We start from the raw sequence: 17,719 nt of genomic DNA, 5'->3' as shown, positions 1-17,719 counted from the left end.
TCGTTAGCCATTCAATTACCAATCAATTTACGGTAAATAATACCAATTCTCGCTCCCTTATGGTTCATAGGGACATATGTGTCCCATGCCATATAAACACTAATTTTGTCAAAACTAAAGCACAGCTGCAAATTATTTTGTACTAACTCCATAGGCTAGATGCACATAAAGTCTAAGCTGAAAGTTCTGTTATTGTTGACCTTGTCATTGATTTGTTATAAAATATCAAATTCCCGCTTCGTAAACAGCATTTCAAGTGAAAGTTGTTAACAATGAGGAAACAACAATATGTAAAGAATATCATAAACAAAATTTAAAACTAGGAGCAAATAGCCTATTCTTCAGTAGAACCTATTGCTACAATCATTGACCTTAACATTTTATTTTGAAAGAATTTAGAATATTTGGGACATGTATGTCCCTTGGCCGTTAAAAGGGTTGATCCTTATTGCCTTCTTAGACGTGGAAACCTGTACCACCACAGTGTTTATCTGTTTAGTATTTCCCGAATTCAAATGCATACTGCAAAAGGAGGAGCTATAAATGCAATCGAGGTCATATCATAGGAATAAACACAGGACCTTTGATAAAAAAAAGAATGACTGCAAAATTTAACCTGTACGTGGTCAACTCATATTTAATGAGTATGTGGTTCTTAATAATGATGGAACTTAGGTTTACTCAGATATAAAAAGCTAAAGAAATGGATTCAATTCAGTTGTAGGAACTAGAAATAGGGGCTGTATGCAAAAATATCAGAATTACAAACATGGTTGTAATATAGGAAAACAGACACAGAAGATATATCAAGGTCATTCACTAAAAAATTCACTAGGAAAATATGGGTGCTATCGTATTTACACTATTTACTCTGAGTGATACACCTGAACTCAGAAAGAAGGCATCATACTGACCATATTTCGTTTGTGAGGAAAATCTGGGTTATTGGTATTTTTTGCTGAAATGTTTGAAAAGATTTAATGCTCCTTATTGCTATCTTCACATAAACTTGGCCAGATGCTATCACCCAAGTTAAATACACTTCCTTCTCTAAAATTGATAAGAACTGGTCATGAAGAGTTAATTAATTTCCTGGGATTAAGAAATAGCAATAACTTCAATTCCATTTCTGATACATATACCTTTGTCTGGCATGACAATATCCCCTTTGTGAATGTCATCAGCCATAATTTCTGCCTCAGCACCTCATAAACTCATACATGCTATTCACCTCAGTTATCTGGTTGTCAGATATTTACCCCGTGAACGACAGGGGGACAACAATAATTCCATCCCTTGGATCACAGTCAACCAGCCCTTTTAAGATGTTGGCAGATTTGTTAGTAGAAAATAATTGCCGCTGCAAGAATAACGATGACAGTAATTCTATGTTCACCTTCATATTATCAAGAATAATTATGGTGGTCAGGATTATTTTTTAATTCAGGAGGAGTGAATCTTGATACGTATAACATCCCTGTGTGGGAAAATGTTTAGGCATCCCTGGCAAAAGTATACAATAAGTAACCAGTAATTGAACGCTAACCTCAGTGTTTCCAATGTAACTCCAAACCAAATTCATAAAGCTAATATTTTTTAACCCCTCTCTGAGTTTGATCAGAAACAGCTGGAGTTCATCATTAGCATGCATGACTTTTGAAATTCCACCTAAGGATACGGTGGAAAATTTTTTAAGGTAAAATATGCCCTTCAGATTCAAACTCTATATAGTACACCAGGTAACCTCTTTTTGAGGCAACAAGAGGATACACATGGGATAGCTAAATGGTAATGCTGGAGTAGGGATAATGCTTAGAAAGAGTGCTGGGATGCATGTTAAAAGCTACCTGTAGTTCAATGGAAGGATTATAATGGTGAAGATAGAAACTATACCCGTAGCTACTGCTGCAGTGCAGGTTCAATTGCCTGTATCAGAATATGAAGATAGAGAAGTACATAGAAGGTTTCCACCAAGATATGTATAAACGAAGTAAGATGGCTGACGGAGACCTAAGTGAGCAACCAATTATTAGTTTGCTAAGCACTTCTCCGATGGCACTGTGAGGGCTTATCTTATTAATTAATTTAACAGGTATTTAGACAAGACAATATGTAATAGAACTCCTGAATGTAATAAGGTCATTATTTTATTTTAAATCACTTCTCTAGATTTTCTGCAGCCCCACTTGTTGGTTGGTGGGTGGATGAGAGGATAGAATTTATGAAAAATTCCATTTGGTTTACATAACTGCTGTTGAAGTAAATGGTGAACCATTGTCTCTGACTATCTGTCCCATTAGCCCTTGTGTTGAAAACATTCCTTGTAAATAATTTACAATTTCCCAGCTCCCTTATTCTTTAACTGGGCCACCTCCAGCCATTTGGTCAAACTAAATATTTTAAGGAAACTGTAATGGCTCTTAATTATGAGTTGTTTTCAAAATTATTTGCTTGAAAAAAATTTATTTTCCATAAAGACATTTGTAATTTTTGTATCTAGGGGGGGCGCCCCCTGCCAGCTGCCCCCTCCTGCCCCTTGCTGGGTACGCCCTTTATATGACACGTGTTGGGCTGAGACACATCGTCCATTGATGCCACGGCTACTCAGGAAACCCTGTGGGTACCACGAACTCTTTACTGGGCCCATAATCCCAGACGGGGACCTCCGTCCCCCCACACTTGTCTTCACTAGGGGTGCATGGGGCAGAGGGCACAAGAGAGTACGCCGTCGCCTCCTGCACGAGGCACACACACACCACTATTTTCAAACCCAATTCATTTTGGAAAGCATTTATTAGCGAGGAACTAAGAACTGAGTTTGTTGAAATTGAAGGCACTGTGGAATGTGATGAACCCAGTACCAGGCCCCCAAACAATAATTTACCTCAATCAGCCCATGTGAGAAATTCCTTTCAACATTTTGCAGTTATCGCTGCATATGTATATGAACTGGGAATCTTATGGTGGGCAGCAATACCATTTTTACTTTAAATTCATGAAAAAACCGAGGAAATAAGGAAGTTTCTTTTTCATTACTTTCCTTTCCCTACCATAAGGGGATATTACCTGTGAGTGAACCACCCCATTTCCCCCATTATTCAAAATATGCTATTGGAACCCTTGTATTATTTCACTGTAGTACACAGTGGCGGCGCGTGCGTATACGCATGTTAGCAAGTGCACACCCAAAGATGAATAAATTATAAAAGAAAACTATTCCTTTGCAACGAGTAGGATAAAAGTACTGTCTGCATATACAATAAACCTGAGCCTCCGAACGCTACAGCTATCTCCTTTTCGAAATCACCGCACTACAAGTGTGCGATCCCGTGGCATAATGCCGGGCACATTTTCGGTCTGTGCGATCGCTTGAGGGTGCTCTGGCGGGACGAGGTAAGCTGTTCAAATGGGTGATGGGAGTGGACTCAAAACGATGCGAGTCCGCACGTGCATATTTTTGGTGACTGACTAGCAGGTAGTGTAGTGGTGTAGCCGCCACCTACACTACCTTCGCCCAGGATCCTAGTCCGTCTACAGAGCCATCTGTACGGCCGTTTTCTACTCTACTTCCTCATAGGGTGTAAGGAAAAGAGAATGAATTTCAACTACCGTCACTTGTAAAGGTGTGTGGAGAATAATTATTTTCATGCATGCTGATATTATTTCTGTTCATGCAATTTTAAGGGTAGAATGTACCAGTGATATGTTTTGCTTGCTTTGTATTCTATTACGACGAAATATGATGCTCATAGATTAGGATTAACATAATATAATTAAATAATCCTATATATCTGCTCTAATGCACACCCTAGATAAATTACCACCATTTGCCACTGGGAGTACATCCCAGAATCTGTTTGAAAATGGAAATTTTAAATTTTTGACAGTAAGTACTACGATACCATCAAATCCCTATTGCTGCATATTTCCACTTTTTTTTCCTTTTGTTGTTTGAAAAAGTGTAACTATTACTTGCTTACTACCACTAATTGTTATCTGAAAGTATTAATTACTTTTTACGTGTCTCCTGGAAACACAAACTTCAAGGAGCCCAAGTTGGGTGAATGAGATTATCCCCACCCATATAATTCCGCCAAGTTATTACGATAAGTTCTGCTGTCACTGACCAAAGGATAAGAGGAAACTGGAAATCATGGGATCCATTCATTCAATTGAGTGAACTTGTGAATTCATCTTTGAGTTCAATATCAATGTGCAAAGTGATCTCAAACTGCTCATGCCAGTAATGAAGGGTGGACGTTCGGTAGATGGAGAATTAGGCTTACTTTGAGCATTCACAAATAATGTATTACGATGTACCTGTATTTAATGTGGTTTCTAAAAAATTAGTCCATTTTCCTCATCTTTGTATTCGCTATTTGAAAAAAGGAAAACCATCTGCTTTCAAATATGATGACATATTAGTCTTAAAAGAGTTCAAATCAAGTAACTGGCAAGTGTTTCTTTGCTTTGTGACTACATGCATTGCACATTGCACAGTGTTTGTAACATGCATTGGGTCATTAAAATTTCTAAATTCTACAATTCTCCCTCAGTTTTTAATATGTCCTGGGGATGAATTTAGATATTGTAGTCATGTGTTCACCGATAAATATTGCAGTTGAAGATGATCCTCAAATGCTTGAAATGGTTCAGGCTATCTGAAGGTACATACATATATCGCCAATTATATGGATAGAAAGGAAGAGTTTTAATGAAAATCTCAAAATGAAAAAGTAGCTAGGGAAATAAATTAAGCTTATAGGGTAGGGCAGGATGATAGAAGAATACATACAGAAAATCTGCCTCTTTTTAAAGCCAAAGATGACCTCCTTGTGGAGACGGTATGGCTTTATTGGGGTGTATAATTGCAATTGATCTAAAATCCTATGAGCTAAATTCATGCAATGAAATGAATACCAATGGGGATAGAAAACTCCCTCACCAAAGAGATAGAGTAATATGTCATTGGGACAATGATACAATTTCTAATATCACTGTAGGTGATTTTCTGGCACCAACCCCACCTTAGTTACTTATAACTTTCACTGTCATATGTTGCAGGTTCCCAATCCTTAAAATTGCCGTCATGGAAAAATACCTGGCACCTCAGGTTACAAAATGCCAACAGGGTACCACAAGGTCGGTGCAAGGTAAGCAAGAAGTGGGTCTTTTATGTGGAAGGCACTCGGGAATTGGGACTCTAATGATGTATGTTATTTTAGGAGTGATATCTGTTATGTGGTCTTTCCCATTGCCATTCCTTGCAGCCCCAGGAAGAACCCAGAGACTAGTAAATAATAAATATGTAACATCAAAATAAATTTTTCTAATGTTCAACAAGTTCAAGCTGATAAACTAGTGTTGTGCAGTGAATGTGTCAGTTGGTACAGCAGAAGACTGGTGTTGTCATGAGGGTGTCGGGGGAGGTTAGGGTGGGGGGAATGGTGGGAGATTTAAAGGTAGGGTATCTTTCTCCGTGCATGGGTGTATCCATATCTATGTAACACAGGTCATTGGTTATTTCTGTGTTCCATGCTACTCCATTCAGAAAGTAAGTGGTTCTTGGGTGGATGAAATCTTAAAATATTAATGAAAGACCATGTCTGGAGATTGATGAAAGATTTGGAGTTTTTTGATCAAAAATATTGTACTTTTATTTTATTCGTGTACTTTAATCAAACCAACATTGTCTTAAGCTGGGTATTTGTAAAGTAACAATTAATAGTGAGTAAGATCATTAAATGTATGTAGAACATCACAAAACTAATGAATGTCAGGTTGTATCACTCATGAAAATGCACTACAACAGCTAGATTATAAAATTTTAAGAATTCAAGGAGGGACATCGCCTCTTCGGCTGACTGTGTGATGACGTTGGAGTATGCCTTGGTTGGCCCCTTGTTGTGGAATTTGGGCCCTGTTGCCCCCAGGGACATCTCCTCCTCCAGGAGTGGCAGCGGCATCACCGTGCGGGCCTGTTGCTGGTGCAATGGCGACATTTTGCTGCTGTTGACGCTGAAGCGCCAACTGGATTGCTGCAGCGGCAGCATCTGCTCTTTCTTCTCTGAGCCTACGACTATTTTCTGACTCAACCCTCGATGGTGGTTGTGTTCTCTGCGACCTGCGTGGGGGTTGATTTCTTTCAGCCATCTGAAAGGCAATGAGAAATCTTAGCCAGCTTATCCTATAGAAATCTTGATCACTCATGGTATATTTCAACAAATGTATCTTCAAGTAATAAAATATTTTTTGCCCTATATGACAGGATCCAAAAATTGACCTTCATGTTAACCCACCAAGAGCTGTTTAATTATCAGGGCAGTACATGAGAATGCCGTGAAATTATGTTAACACTGAAATTGCACCAGGGTCAATTTGTTTCCTTAACCCTTTGGGTGCCAACTGATTTTCTAGGCGCTATGCCATAAGTGCCAAGGCATTTTTGCTGATTTTGCAGTAGGTTAGGAAAAAAGGATTAGGTTTCAAAAACAAGTAATTATAAATGTTCAAAAACTTTAGGAAATCTTTATGATAGGTGTAATATTCTATTATATTATTTCATGAATTTCTGGCAATATGAGTTAATTTTTATAATTTAAAGAAAATAGTTAATGTTTAATATAAAATGAACATAGACAATTGTATGATTAGTTAATTATCAGCATCTTACAGTGACATTGCGTATGGAGCATGATAACGCTCCTGGCTCTTTACTGAGAATTAGGAGGAGTGCGATTGATAGTCAAAATCCACAGCCTGATTGTAAAACACTTTGCAAAATCACAAATTGTTCAATGTAAATAAAATGTTTGATGGGCTATTTAATGTAGATGATATTGAGTTCAGATACACATAGTTTCAAAATAATAGAAGAAGAAATGCAAACCTATGAGAGATATGTGCTTAAATCTCCCAAAAATATAAAAAATATGGCCATACAGGTTATTGATTATCTCAATTGATTTGACTACAAGATCAATGGAGATATTTTAGTTGCACTTGAGAAAAATTATGATACTTTTATTGGTAGATATAACCGTCTAGAAGTCTAGGCAGATAATGTATGACTAGTATAGGTAGTAATCCAATGGGATCAATTTCCTTCATGAGAATCTTAACAAGTATGTGACCTGATTGAAGGGTTTTGTGGGGCAAAAGGAAGCTGCCTGAAATCATCTTTTCCCGGAAGTCATCAATGGCATTAGTATATCGTATGATGCTCAAGATGAATCGAGTATTACTAAAACTGATAAATGTGAAACATGAACGTCACCGTCGAAGGACATCTCAGCAGCTTTTATTATAGCCAGTAGTGGCAACTACCAAAATCTGTGATAAAGTTTAAATTTTGATACTCGTACCAACAAGTTACTCCAAGCAAGAAATTATGATACCTTGTCCTAGTTCAATCAAAACTTTTGTTCTAAAATCATGTAGACCCAAAAAGCATCCAGAAATATTGGTGTTGACTGAAGTCTGCTGTGGAAATTTCCTTTCTGATGAGCATATTAATATTTCTCCCTATGATATGGATGAAGAAAATAATTGCTCTTGTTTAAGTCCCAATCAGCGAGATATGTTGGAAATCATTATGAGTGGTATGAAGTGATAAAAGTAATTCACAAACTTGCAATCTAGAGAAACCAAAGCCACTAAGAAAGGATGATATTTTCTATGGTATGATTGCTCAAATTTCAAACCTATATGCTACAGATTAACCTATATATAACACCTAATCATAGAATATAATCATTCATTTAAGTTTTATTTACTCTATTATGAATTTGCATTTGCATTGAATCTGAGTTGCATTATTTGAACTGCCCTGAAGCATTGGCTGTAATGCCTGGACTGCTCCCATCCATTATACCAAATGTTTTCAGGAGATGGAGGTTTAGAGCCAGGAAAGTGAATACTTCAGTAGGTTAATAAAGGAAGATTTGAAAGTCACAAAATACTGAAATAACTTCAAGGTAGAATATAGCTATTAACTTACATTGGCATGGAATAGAGGATAAATGGCTAAAAAAATGGCACGAACCAGCGAGTCACCTGCCAAAGTATAAATCTATTGAGGTTGCAGCAAATTTATCTATGAACTGTAGATGCTTCCAGGACAGGAGGAGAAAGGTTGTCTGAAATACAACTATTAGGCTCCAATTCCAGAAGCAGATGGAACTGTTCACTACTTGGTGTGGTAACCTCGAAGCCAATATTATAGTTAGTCTTTGTGAAACTGCCTTAGTAGATGGCTGATTCCAAGAATGTGGCCTAATTCCAGAAATTTAGAGCCTATAAATGGCATTCATGGTATTGGGTGACAAGTGATTCATGAAAAAGACAACGTCAGTGAAAGCTGAAATTGTTAATGTTCAGGATTACTCCATGAAAGCTCTTATACCACATTATTCATGAAATTCAGATGTGTGATAGATCAAGTCAGAAAGAAGAGAAATTAAAAGCTTTGAAAGGGGTGGAATAAGTGCTAAATTATGACGTAACTGAAAATAGGAGGGTGGTTCTTTCTTGTGAAGTTCGTAATCAGGGGCAAAAAATACAGCTTTCAATATTTAACTATTTGGGATTATGTGACAAAGGGATCAAGAGCTAAGGTATTCATTCAGAGAAGCTGCCTAATGACACAGCATGTGCTTCACCTGCAATTTAGAATATAGAAGAAAACGACATGCCCACAATAAATTTCAAACGGAAATATAAAAAATATACTTCTGATGGAATGGATGCTCATTCTAAAAATAGATTTCATATGTTTATGCTGTGTCAAATGGTGAATTCAAGGAATGTCATAGGTGGTTTGGATAAATTGAACATAGAAAAGAGCAGTGTGATGGAATAAGATTGGTCAAAATATTGCACTTACTTGAGAAGTCATATAGATATAAGGAAGAAGTACTTCTCCGAGCAAAAAATGAAAAATCATATAAATGCAAATAACTTTGCAGTTGAAACTTTTAAATTCTAGGTATGTATTACTTCTATGTTGAGTGTATCAACACAGTGAATCCTTTCTAAAGCATGTAAGAAAAGACTTCCATGATATGAAACTTTTAGATTTCCCATATGATTAATGACCTTGTTTCAGACAAAAAACAATGATTGGGTCGAACTTCACTGCACAAACAGCTGCTTTGTCTGTGTTACGAAAACACAAGATCATAATCATTCACTCAGTAAACCACACAAGTAAAGAGGAAGTGAGAGTAATAGAGTCTATAATTCTCTGGGAATAATAGATATATGAGGACACATCAGTGTTCAAGACTCCCTTCAATGGCTTCATTGTGAGTGTTTATTTCATTTAGAGGCAGAACACTAAACTCACTGCTGTACCTTTCCAGGAGCATGGTAATATTATCACATTTATAGGCTATTCTTATCTTTATGGAGACCATTCTTGAAAGAGGTGTGTCAGTATTGCCCTAAAAATGTTCTATTCAAGTTTTAACACACATGGGCATTAACATGAATTTTTTGCTACATGAGAGCACCTTATTTAACTTGTATACAGTAACAGGATGTAAAAATAGCTGCAGTAAGCACTTCTTATCCATTGTGCATAATGAGCAGGGGGGATCCTGAATATTTTCTGGGAGAGGCTCAAGGGTTTGACCGCTAAACAATCATCTCATAAATGAGATTATAAACAACATACAACAATCATGGTGTGAAGTAATATTTTTTTTTCAATTTACAGTTATTAATATGACATTTTATGCGTGGAGCTCTTAAATAAACGAAGCAAAACGAATGTGATGATAACCGTACAAAAAAGTTTGCCTATTTTTCAAGCATCTAGGTGGGTCTAACCTAACCTAACCGTCTCTCCCCCACCCCCCTCCCTACATCCGCCTGTGATACAGTGTATGATGAACATCGTTTATCCCCCTTGATGTAAATTCCCTTTGGTGTGCGAGAAGGAGTGCATGAAAAGATTTGGTGGAAAATGATGTATGAAAGAGGCGGCCTTTTATTTTTCTCAAACTTATGCAGTAGTTAGCGATGATCACTCAATTAAAAAAATGAAAAGGTATAATTTTTTGCTCTTTGACGCAGAAGGAAAAGTATTCTTTTTTAGATCAAGCTACTGCAGAAATTTGAGGAAAATAAAAGGACGCCTCTTTCAGGTATCAATTAAATAGTTGCAAATTTTGATTGGTTAAATAAGTCCTACTTGCTTATTATGTTTTTCAAAGCCTTTAAACTGCGCAAAAATAGTTTAAATTAAGTAACTTCTTTAAAATAAACAACAAATATACTGCTCTATGCTCTTTGTTCCACAGTTATTAGTATTTACGTTATAATTCAGTTTTTCCTCCGTGGCTTGACGTACCTATGTTCAAAGGTTCATAACTTTCGTTCTGAGCTTAGTACAATTCACCATTAGCATGCTTATTTCGCATAATAAGACTAACGAAAATCGGTAATGGTTACTAGACACCCCCTTGCGTGGTTTTATTTAAAACGTAAATGTAAGATAATAGGCTTGAACATATAAGCAAGTTTTTTCCGCATTTGCTGGTACACATTCAGGAGTACTTTCACTCTAGCTCTGGGGTTTAGTTCCAAAAGAATCAAAAAATATTTAATGACAATGATACATTGTTATAATTATGACGTAAATTCATGATCGTCAAGGCTTAATGTTACAATTCATCAGATTCCTGCTGAAGCTTAACTCCAAATATATGTCATGATTTGAATGATATTATGTTTTACGAGTGCTTTGAATGAAATAAAATCGCTTACATTGAAAAAATCTCCACATAAAGTGAAGGAAAAAAAATGATATGCGATGTATCGTAAATGCTTTACCGATTATGTTGGGACAACCTGGATCGTATTACCGGAGTAGGAACTAGGAGTTGCAGCGGTCGCACACACAGTGGGACGGTCAACTCCTTTGCCTCAGTCAAGGGCGTACTAGGGATCATAACTGGGGGGGCAAGCCAAGTGGTGACATTTTAGCATGGAAAAGGTGAATGACACTAGCATTTTAGGAAAATTATAACAGCGCTTTATTAGTTAATGAGATTTTTTCCTTAAAAAATAGTTCTATTTATGTTACATATCTTAAAATAATACATATTATTTTTTGTGGGTTGAAAGAAAATTTGTTGAATGCTTTAGTTTCATTTCAGTAGGTACTGATTTTGCTTAAAGACTTTTTCATTTTTGCTTCTTGAGGGGGAAGCTACCCCCCTCTGCCCCTCGCTGGGTAGGCCCATGCCTAAGTCGTTTTATCCTGCGACGTTGTATGATGGTTTACAAAGGCATCACCAGGATTAAATCCCGTGACCTTTTGGCTCCTAGCGCAAATGTCAACCCTTTGTGACACCTCTGGTCCTCAAGAGAACACTTTTGGGTGGGTAATCATCAGTCCCAGCCTTTCCTACAGAAATCAACGTTAAGAAATCTACCGCAACTATAATTGTAGAATAACAAAAATATAGCGGTTTACAGGGGTGCCGACCTAGAAAAAATATTGGGGGGGCCCAAACTAGGGATCTTGCTCCGGGAAATTTTTTAAGTATTGAGTTTTAAGTTTTTTTAAGCATTTTAGAAGAGTTATATGATCGACATTAGAACCTTGATAAATTTAATCTTGATATCTGGACACTCCGGGGAAAATCGAAAAGCCTGGCAATTTTTTTCTCACACCCATAACGAATTTTTGAGGGGGCTCGGGCCCCCTCAGGCCCCATGGAGTCGGCGCCAATGACGGTGTACATAGATGTAAACGAATATAAAAAGCATGGCCTTCCAAAGTCGATGTTAGCTTGACTTCAGGTTGAAGGCAATGCCACCCTCCTCTATTGCAACTATACGTTTACCAAATGGCGACGTAGCCGTTATTGCTGCGCAAGACAACGTGCCCGTCCACAAAGTTATGCTCGAATAACTGCGGCTAATTTAGCGTGAGTATTGGTTTGCAGTAGGTTAACATATACATTTAAATTATCATTGTTAGTCGTTATTTCTTTAATTTACCCACCTTATGTCTGAAAATCAGCTGATTTCGTACCGAAGGACAGGTAGGTGTTGGCTCTTGTCAGTCGATGTATGAATGTGGTTATTGCGTCATGCGGTGACGAGATGCATAAATAATGTTATTCTTTCCGTGAGTGTTTTTGAAGTAATGAAATATATTTCCTTTCCTATAAATTAAATTCATACATATTTTTAGGGAGTTTTTCCGGGGTAGAATATTTTTCTGCGTCAAGGGTACATTATTTAGTACTATATTTTGTCTTCGCGGGACAAGTTCGCGCCAAAATATATTGTAGGGTAACATCTTTTGGCGTGAACTTGAACCGTGTGAAAAAAGTTCCAAAAATATAATTTCGATGCAGAAAAATATTTTACTTCCGAAAACCTGGCAGAAAGAATGTGTAAAGAATATTTAACGAACAAGGCGGGAAAAGTTCGCGCCAAAATATGTTAACCCTACCAGATATTTTAGCGCGAACTTGTTCCGCGCTGACAAAATAGTGCCAAATAATACTCTTGATGTAAAAAATATTTGACGTTAGAATAACTTGCTGAAAAGATATTGAATAATATGCAACAAATAGGAAATATCTTCCATTCACGGGAAGAATATCAGTATTTACATATTCCTGAGACCACGTGAGGAAAGAAGAATATCCATACATCGGCGAACCAGTGCCAAGAAAGTATCAGTGCCGTCTTTGGTCGTCGACTTAACCACCAGGCCAAACAAATATATCTCCTGAATCTACGAAAAGGCAAAGAAGGTGAGTAAATAAAATAAATTTCAACTTTTAAGATTATTTGTAAGGTATATGCCTACCTACTAAAAGCTAATAGGCACGCTAAATTTCCCACATTTATTTTAAGAAAACGTTGTGGACGGGGACGTTTGTCTTGCGAAGCAAAAGCGGCAAAGTTGCCGTTTTGTTAACTTATAGTTAAAATTGGGAATTCATTTTTGATACACAGTGCTGAAGATGTGTACTATTTGAAGACATTAGCTAAAGGTGTACATTCTTAAGCCTAATCGTAAAAGATTTCTCGTTGGCGTGGCTAGTGTCTCCACGCCGCAGTCGTGAAATCGGCGTTCATTCAGAATTTTCAAAACACCAAACTGTTTTCTTGTAATTTATAATTGAATACCTATGCTTAAAGCTTTCTTATTAAAGCTTTATTATTAAAGGATAATCTATTTTACTTAATTCGAATAATATTACTTATAGACGAGTGTAAAAATTTATAAAATATCCCTACGAAAGCCGTCAAAGTTCACCATTTTGAACCATTTATCTTAAAATTCCGCAATTTATTGGTCTCGCACCTACCGCTTATGTTGGTGGGTATTCCATACCCCCACACACTAGGTTATTAGTTGTATCTAACCCCCCCCCCCCCCAGCCTTAATTCCTTGCTCCCCCCTGTAAAGAAGGGGCTGAATAAAAACGTGGTAATATCAGCTCTTGAGAATAGGGGACTAAAGTAGCATGCAATTTCTGGCTTTTAGGTTATGCTAAAGGAAGCCTTCATTTGCCATCGCACTTAGTAGGAGACTGTGCTGTAATCTACATTATGGGTTTATCTAGGAGCATGCGAATTTTGCGCTTATTAAAAGTAAGCTCAATTAAATTCGACTACATTAATCACGTGATCTGTAATTTACTTCAGGGAGTGCTTGAGGAGAATGTTGGTTGCATGTGCATTCGGATTCCAACTCTCACGCATAGGAAAACCATAAATTTCAATAGTTCAGCTAGATATTTCTTACTCACACTGCTGTAAGCTAAATTCACCTTTTGCAATCGGCAGAAATCATGAAATGTGACCGTAATCGAAAGATGGACTATCATGGGATACATGCCCCTGGACTGGAAGTTTCATCAGCAGATGTATCATGGATAGTCATTGCGAGGCGAAAGATTTCAGGGGGGATGAAGCACCCGAACCCTCTGGTCATGTGCCTGAACTACCTTAGAATGGCAAGATAATAATAAGCATGCCTTGGGATTCACTTTTTCAAACACAACATTGACAGGGAAAAATATCTTACCTACCCAGCGGCGTAACCAGGAACATCCCTTGGGTGGGATGGAATGGCGACCCCTCTCCCCCAGGCGAAATCTGGTAAATATTTTGAAAGAGGACATGCTTAAAAATACATTTTATATAATTTTTGCACTAAAAATTTAGCTTCCAGTAGATGTCGCTTAACCCACACGTTGCATTTCATACTGTGGGTTATCTTATATTACATGGAATTTCTTCTCTGAACAGATGGGAGGAAAACGGAAAAGGATGGAGATGGAGGTGTCCGAGGGACCAACCGAAACAAACACCCAGGTTGCCGAAAGGTCGTAGTCGTGATCACCCTCTTATCACAGGATGGCCAAGTTCGACGAATTGATATACGGCCCATACGGAATGTATCTCAGGCCCGTTAAGTATGGACAATTGTACTAATTTTTACAACTTTAAAATATTATTTCTGTTCCTTATATTTTTTGTAAATCATTGAAACAGCTATAAATTGTTAGATTAAATATTGATCCAATCAACTAAATTAGATGAAACTTAAACATTTATCTGAGCTCTTGTGGGGGGGGGGGGGGGATTTATCCCCCAAACCCTTCCCCCTCTGGCTTAGCCTCTGGGTACCATGACTTTGACTTACAATGCTTGTCTGAGACAATTACTTTGATTTTGCCTCGAAATAAATCGCCATTGTATTGCACTAGAACCCACTGACCTATAAATTCTGTCTTCACTTCAACAAATATGTCTAAATTCAAGTTGATTTCTTTAGTATGTTTCTGTCCTGAAAAACTTTGATTCGTGTTGCATATCATGAAAATGCTAAGGATATCTGGTGCTGCATCAATTTTGTCCCACGGCTTTAATTTGATGATGATATTATTTATATAATCTTCTCCAGCACTATATAACTTGAACAAACAAATATTGAACAACAATGCAATACAACTTGTCTTTGAACAAACTTCTAAAGGGACTACTGTAAAATCCTTGGCAGATATCATTTTGATCCTCACTATTCTCTTGACATTCAGTCAGTTCTCCAGAATTGCATTAAGTGGAACTGATATTTCATTGTCGTTTTGTTTCTTTCATGCCTTTTCTTTGTCAGTAATATTTTCTCTCTGCTTTTTTTTCTTAATAAATTTATCCTCTTCCTTTGTTTTTTTAAGAACCCATCATGATCACTAGCTTTGTGTGTACCATGCATTTTCTTTACTATAGCAGCAGCAGTTGACTTCCACCACCATTTAAATTCTGAAAAAGCATTAAATTTATAATCTTAAAAGTTTCAGGCATCACTCTGTGGTGCTTATGTAATCTTATTTAAATAAAAATACTTCATGTAGTCCACATAGATCATTTTCTGACCTTGATCCCCTGGTAGTAATCAGTCACAAAAATAGCGTGTTATAATCACTCGCGCAATGAAACATGTATGACGTGCTGGCTAAAGGTGACTGTAGATTCTAGTATCACCAAACACCTGATCGAGAACAACTATCTCAGTGATTTCACATCTGAGGTCTACCACACACTGAGACAAAAGAAACAAAGTTCCTTCTTCCTGTTTAAAAGAACTGGAGATTATTGAGGTGACAAAATAAAATAAAATATGGGTGTTAAACAACCATGTTTTACCATTTCATTCACCTGAATTTTTGTAACCCTCTCTATCCTCTGTGTACCTAAAATTTCACTTGTTCTTCTGTTTACTACAATGCAAACTTTCAACCATAGCCCCTACTTCTCTGCTACTTTGTAATTTCATGACATGAAACATAATACTTCTATTCATAGCCCTTCTATTAACTGATGCCAAACTCCCTAACCTTAGAGTGTCCAGAGCACAATTTTAAGTTTTTATTACCATAGACCTAGACTTTTCTGGCGTAAATGTAAATATGGTTTCATAATCTGTTTTATTGTGAAATATTTTCAACATATAGTGATGATATGACCTAGTGAATTCATTTTATGTGTATTGTACATTATTTTGTGAAATGTCCCGTACGTAACGTTACATATGGGACAGCAAGAAATTGAACATAAGGGTATGTTTAAATACAATTATTTTTTTACAACATTATCATCATTTAGTTTGACAAAAAACCTGTATAGAAAATCATATTTTTGGTAGTTGTCTGTCGAGAAACTTAGTGAAAAGAGAAATTTATCTATTTTATGTTACGTACAGGACCAAGAAACATTGTATTTTTAAACACTGATTTTTACCATTATATTATTGCAAAATTATTATCACTTAGTTTTAGAAACTCTCATGCAGGAGTGATGCTTCTCAGGAGAATCACCTCCTAATGACACCCTTCCCAATTGTGTTTCCTCTGTAAATGACCACTCCACTCCCCAGAGAAGTTCTCTCTTCGAATCCAATAAGGCAATTTATACTTTTCTCACACACACAAATTTATCGGATGACCGCTTAGGCTCTTAACCTCGATTTCGCTCTCTACATTAGATTTATTTATGTGGCACCAGCTAAAGGACACTTTTTCAATGTAATCCTTTTTGCTTCCAATCAGCTACATTCTTTGGTTCCAGGGGCGGATCCAGGATTTCTTTCTGGGAGGGGCACAAGCAAGGCCGTATCCAGAATTTTGTTCAGGGGGGGGCACAAGGATACCTTGTTATACAAAACGAACGAAATGATAATGGGACCGTATTAAAAACCTAGCATATTCTTAAGGGTCTGGGGGGGGGCACGTGCCCCCGTGCCCCCCCCCTGGATCCGCCTATGTTTGGTTCTAAAAAGGTGCATTTAAAAAAACCTTTAGGGTCCAGAATAATTTAACTAAAATTTTATATTTATCCTAAAAAAAGTTGATATTCTGAAAAAATAAATGCCCAATTATGAAAAATCAAGTGTTAAAAAAGCAATGAACAGTCAGAAAATGTCATCGAGAACAAACTTGAAAGATGTAATATTCATTAAAGTAAATTAGATGTATGTGTAACTGCTGAAGAAATAGATTTGTGAAAAATTAAAAATTCTCAAACACAAATAATCATGGGAAATTGTAAGTTTCTGACTGCTCAATGGAAACAAGACAGTCATTACAGAGGTTGCCTCTGATATTGAAAGCTGCATTCAGAATCAATTGCTGTCATCGCTGAAAGTTTTGGTTAATAGTTTTAAATAAATGAAACTCATTTTTTTGCAAAATGTAGTGAACTTGAAAATTTTGTTGGTTTTAAAATTAAAATTTCACTAATTTTTGATAATATAACTTTTTTGCAGATGCAGGAATAGGGGAGAAAGAGCAGAAGTAAAAATGAAGAGTATAAAAATGTAAATTGGGTGTACCCTACAGCTAGGAATAATAAATAATCAAAGATTTGATTCCTTTATTGGCGTTTCATGTATTTTTCCTAGATCCTGAACCTGAGATTAAAATTTGGTAATATGTGAATGATATACCCTTGGTTGAGCGATTAAAAAAAAGAATCTTATGTTATCGTGTTTTAGTTCTGTTTTTACTTAATATAAATTACAATGTCATGTAAATGTTCTTTTGCTGCTGGGAACTGGATTAGACTGTCGAGTAGTCATTTAGTAGAGACATTATATATACCTACTCAAGCAGTAATCAAACCATCCATTTGTTTTACTTAAATGTTTCAGCTATTATCTGTTTCTACGGAAATTTTGTGCAAC

The 17,719-nt window shown here is 36.7% G+C and overlaps 1 protein-coding gene and 1 long non-coding RNA gene across 2 annotated transcripts; one reads left to right on the top strand and one right to left on the bottom strand.

Annotated features, from left to right (window-relative positions):
• Positions 1 to 5,639: 5,639 nt before the first annotated feature.
• On the bottom strand, positions 5,640 to 12,065 carry LOC124171775. Its single transcript, XM_046551098.1, has 2 exons — positions 12,017 to 12,065; positions 5,640 to 6,153 (listed from the first exon to the last, which is right to left on the bottom strand). Exon 2 carries the CDS (start codon positions 6,151 to 6,153, stop codon positions 5,836 to 5,838), a length of 318 nt encoding a protein of 105 aa, XP_046407054.1. The 5' UTR covers positions 12,017 to 12,065; the 3' UTR covers positions 5,640 to 5,835.
• Positions 12,066 to 12,661: 596 nt separating this feature from the next.
• On the top strand, positions 12,662 to 17,410 carry LOC124171778. The gene is made up of 3 exons (XR_006867955.1): positions 12,662 to 12,779; positions 14,287 to 14,453; positions 17,303 to 17,410. It is a non-coding gene; the product is annotated as an uncharacterized LOC124171778 (long non-coding RNA).
• Positions 17,411 to 17,719: the final 309 nt, after the last annotated feature.

The sequence above is a fragment of the Ischnura elegans genome, chromosome X, assembly GCF_921293095.1.
Source record: "Ischnura elegans chromosome X, ioIscEleg1.1, whole genome shotgun sequence".
Taxonomy (NCBI): domain Eukaryota; kingdom Metazoa; phylum Arthropoda; class Insecta; order Odonata; family Coenagrionidae; genus Ischnura; species Ischnura elegans.
The sequence above is the reverse complement of the archived record's forward strand: the minus strand, read 5'-3'. Positions and strand labels throughout refer to the sequence as shown.

Excerpts from the sequence above, each read along its gene's own strand:
- LOC124171775 (XM_046551098.1), bottom strand. The coding sequence starts at position 6,153 with ATGGCTGAAAGAAATCAACCCCCACGCAGGTCGCAGAGAACACAACCA.